General features: G+C 50.0%; 1 protein-coding gene across 3 annotated transcripts; it reads left to right on the top strand.

Moving 5' to 3' along the window:
- The first annotated feature begins 614 nt into the window (after nt 1–614).
- Nucleotides 615–3,353, top strand: Atp5mc1 (ATP synthase membrane subunit c locus 1). Of its 3 annotated transcripts, none has more exons than XM_057774116.1 (5): nt 615–676; nt 1,260–1,306; nt 2,315–2,401; nt 2,694–2,872; nt 3,138–3,353. In XM_057774116.1, the coding sequence occupies exons 2-5, from the start codon at nt 1,268–1,270 to the stop codon at nt 3,250–3,252; spliced, it is 420 nt and encodes a 139-aa protein (XP_057630099.1). In that variant the 5' UTR covers nt 615–676; nt 1,260–1,267; the 3' UTR covers nt 3,253–3,353. The 3 variants fall into 3 exon arrangements, with proteins under 3 accessions (XP_057630099.1, XP_057630097.1, XP_057630098.1); XM_057774114.1 differs by having other exon boundaries at nt 664–746; XM_057774115.1 differs by lacking the exon at nt 615–676 and adding an exon at nt 759–875.
- Nucleotides 3,354–3,891: the final 538 nt, after the last annotated feature.

Genomic DNA, 3,891 nt, shown 5'->3' with positions numbered 1-3,891 from the left:
TAACTGTGTTTTGGGGAAAAAAAAATCCAGTTTGTAAGTCCATGTCTGCTTACCACTGACAGAAGCCACAAGAGCACGCACACTACTTGGAAATTTTCCAACCTCCCTTAATTCTCAGGCGGAAGCGGAGATTTTTACAAATCACTATGGTGGAATATACCGCAAAGGCGTCGGCTTTCCCTACCGGGAAGCAACGTCTCGCGTGATCTCGGTGGTCGTTGGGCCCTTGGACTGGACTACAAACCCCAACATGCAACGCGCTCCTAGGTCCGAGCCACCGAATGAAAGCGCGGAGCCCGTGTCACGTGTCCGTCTATGTCAAGCACCCGGTCGTCTCTCCCACGCCTTTTTCTTCCGCTTGCACCTTGGTCGCCATTTTATGTTGAAGGTTGTAGAACCTCTAAGTCTCATCGACTCTCTGGTGGAGCATTTCGGAGTTCGACCAATCCTAACACTGATCTCGGAAAAAGAACCCGCCTTTATCCGCAAGGAGGCGGGAATCGCCACGAAGCTCCTGTGGAGAGAGAGGAAGAAGCTGAAAATGACCAATAAGAAAGAAGGAGTTGATGACGTCAACCAATTGGAACGCGGGAAGATAACGGCCAATGGGAGTGGAGGGACCCCGGGACACGTGGGTGGGGAGCCGAGCGCTGAGACCAAGGGCTAAAGCTGGGAGGTGAGTCAGTCACCTTGAGCAGCAAGAGTGCCGTGGGCCGAGCAGGGGCTGCAGGGGAGTGGGAGTGCAGGTGACTTGGGGCCGGGAGCCAGGGCTCCGAAAAGGCAGGGCTGGGCCACTTGGAGCAGCATTCGTCTCCAGGGACGGGGAAAGACTGCGGGAGTTTTTAAGCTTTACCAATTAATGTTAATTACCAACGGTAATGAGCGATAAACGGCCGCTGGGGAGAGTAGGGGACAGCTATGTAACATGGGCAGATTCCTGCACGACGTCTGCCAGTTTCTGCCTCCAGCCTTCCCGGGAGACTATTCCTTTTCGCAACATTTCCCTCTTGGGGCCTCAGCCGCCTCCTTTATTTCCGATCTCAGTTGCTGTTCTTCTGCAGACCCGCTCCGCAGAAAGTGTTTGACCCCGGAATCGGCGCTGTCCTTCTGACCTCTAATGCCCTCCCTAGCTGGGGCACAGGAAAAGAGGGGTCGGGGAAAGCCAGCGGAGGTGGATGGGGACGACTAAAGGTCGCCACTATAAGCAAACAACCAGGCTTTCATAGGAATTATGTTTTTTTTTTTTCCTCTCCTTGCAGATTGAAAAATGCAGACCACCAAGGCACTGCTCGTTACTCCAGTTCTGGTAAGCTGTGTCTCCGGGTTACCCTATAGTGTCGTGTGTGGAATGGGAGCGAGCTTGTGTAATGAATGGAGAAAGAGGAGCTAGCGCCCATGATGGTGATGGCTCTTTGGGGAGGCCATAAGATTTGGTGCAGGTAACCTATCCTTATTCAGGCCTGTAAACCAAGCTTCTTGGCTCTCTGAGTGTCCTCAGAGAGACTGCAAATGACCTTTTATTGTAGCCCTGGTTTAGATACGTAGCCAGACAACCGGAAAACAGTTTTTCTAAACCTTGCCTGCATGTTCAGTTCATCTGGAAAGCTTAACACTCCCAGTGGCCAGACTGCACCCTAGACCAATTGCATCAGATTGTGAGAATAGAGGTGGAACTCCAAGCTATTTTTTTTTTTAGAACTCCCCAGGTGATTCCAATGTTCTGCCAAGTTTGATAGTCATTGCACTAAATGATGTGTCAAGAAATCCATTTCACTGGGGTCTCTCCTAAGATGGCTATCCCCAGAGCCAAACCAGGCTTTCTGGCCCACTGCATGCAGGGCATGTTGCTGTGAGTGCGTTTTAGTAAATTTCTCCCTTTGGTGCCTTTTGTTATCTCAGTACGCTTCCTATAGCTGACTGGATGTTGGAGTCTTACTCTATTCTAGGAAGTTGATTAAAGCTGTGCCCTTGGAAATGAACTTTGGTACCTTGTTTGGTGTGGGCTTGGTTCTGAGGATTGAGCCCAGAGCCTTGTGAGTGCTCTCCAGCCTGGTACACGATGTCAAATGGTGCTGGTGCCACTGCTGGCTACTGTAGACTTTCAGGACAACTGTGTCTGCTGCAGACCTACTCAAGAGAAATAAGAACAAGTTAATTGACCTTGAAATTCGATGAACTGGTTTTGACAGATCTTATCATTATCAATTAGATTTGGTTTTGCTTTTTCTGGTTGTTTTTTTTTTTTTTACTTATGTATTTTGGGTTTTGGTGTTTGTTTTTGATTTGGATTTGCTATGGCTTTCTGATTTTACAGATCCGCTCCTGTACCAGGGGTCTAATCAGGCCTGTGTCTGCCTCCCTCTTGAGTAGACCAGAGGCCCCATCTAAACAGGTTAAACAGGTAAGGAAGTAAGGCTCCTCAGGCTCTCCCTAGGCAAGACTGAATGGCTGTTAGGAGAATTGGAAAATCTATGATGCTCTTGTAATTCTAAGACTCAAATAACAGTCATAGATGTGACTTGCCTTGCCTGAAAATAGGGCTGACATTCACCCTGCAAGCAGGGTATTCTGCCCTTGTCAGGCTCTCACAGCTGTTTCTTAGCTCGGGTGGGTGGGGTGAGAATGGAGCCAGCCCCCTGCTAGGTGCCTCACTGCCCCCTTGCTCCCTTCCTTCCTCCTTTCCTCTCTTCCAGCCTTCCTGCAGCAGCTCCCCTCTCCAGGTGGCCAGACGGGAATTCCAGACCAGTGTTGTTTCCCGGGACATTGACACAGCTGCCAAGTTTATTGGTGCTGGGGCTGCCACAGTTGGTGTGGCCGGATCCGGGGCTGGCATCGGAACAGTGTTTGGTAGCTTGATTATTGGCTATGCCAGGTAAGTTTGGGGCTGCCCATAGTGTTTTTCAGTATAAGTTCCACCCCGTTAGGGCAGAAACGTAGCAGGGAGGGGGCCTTTGTGTTGATGTTATTTACCTCCTATTTCTCCAGTGATCTAAGTCAGAATTGAAGTATGTATCCCACCTGCCACATGTGAACTTGCCAAATTGTTAGTCTCCTTTCCTATCCGTGTAGGTGAGGCCCTTTTGGAATAGTAGCTTCTTCCCCTCCCCTGGACCCTCACCCTTTCGTGTCCCTGGCAGGAACCCGTCTCTCAAGCAACAGCTCTTCTCCTATGCCATTCTGGGCTTTGCCCTGTCTGAGGCCATGGGGCTCTTCTGTTTGATGGTCGCCTTCCTCATCCTCTTCGCCATGTGAGGCTCCATGGGGTCACCCAGCCGTCCCTGCTGCTTCGACTCCATGCCGGTCCTGGTGCTGGAGTGTGCTGAGCTTTACCATTAAACAACAACGTTTCTCTAACCATATGCCTGTGCCTGTCTTTCTGCTCTGGGGGGCTGGAAGAGGCTTTGTGGAACGAGAAGTGACACTTGAGTCAGCCTTGGTGATAGGAAGTGGACAGAGTATGGACGGGACCCGGTGTCTCTCAGAACAGCTATGAAATAGCTGTGTAATCATAGTCGGTACTTTATCCCTTTTTAACTTCCGTGTTGTTGGCTTTTGCGTTGTTTTAGTTTTTGTTTTGTTTTTGGCGGGGAGGGGGTCTTGTTTTATTTTGTCAAGTTCTTAAGACCTTACTGTGTCGCTCAGGCTGGCCTGGAACTGGAACTTGCTATGTAGACCATGCGAGCTTTGAAATTATGAGATCCACCTGTTTCTACCTTTCCAGTGCTGGGATTAAAGGCAAGTGCCACCACCACCCAGCAACAGGTAACATTTTAATTTTCGAGACAGGGTTTCTCCGTAACTTTTTTTGGTTCCTGTCCTGGAACTACCTCTTGTAGACCAGGCTGCCCTCTAACAGAGATCCACCTGCCTCTGCCTCCCGAGTGCTGGGAT

Source organism: Chionomys nivalis, chromosome 7 (assembly GCF_950005125.1).
Source record: "Chionomys nivalis chromosome 7, mChiNiv1.1, whole genome shotgun sequence".
Taxonomy (NCBI): Eukaryota; Metazoa; Chordata; class Mammalia; order Rodentia; family Cricetidae; genus Chionomys; species Chionomys nivalis.
The sequence above is the reverse complement of the archived record's forward strand: the minus strand, read 5'-3'. Positions and strand labels throughout refer to the sequence as shown.

What these genes read in the sequence shown, in the direction of transcription:
- Atp5mc1 (XM_057774116.1), top strand. Translation starts at nt 1,268, where the DNA reads ATGCAGACCACCAAGGCACTGCTCGTTACTCCAGTTCTG. An exon ending in TGCTCGTTACTCCAGTTCTG is followed by an intron (nt 1,307 to 2,314) that starts GTAAGCTGTGTC and finishes CTGATTTTACAG; the next exon opens with ATCCGCTCCTGTACCAGGGG. An exon ending in TTGATTATTGGCTATGCCAG is followed by an intron (nt 2,873 to 3,137) that starts GTAAGTTTGGGG and finishes TGTCCCTGGCAG; the next exon opens with GAACCCGTCTCTCAAGCAAC.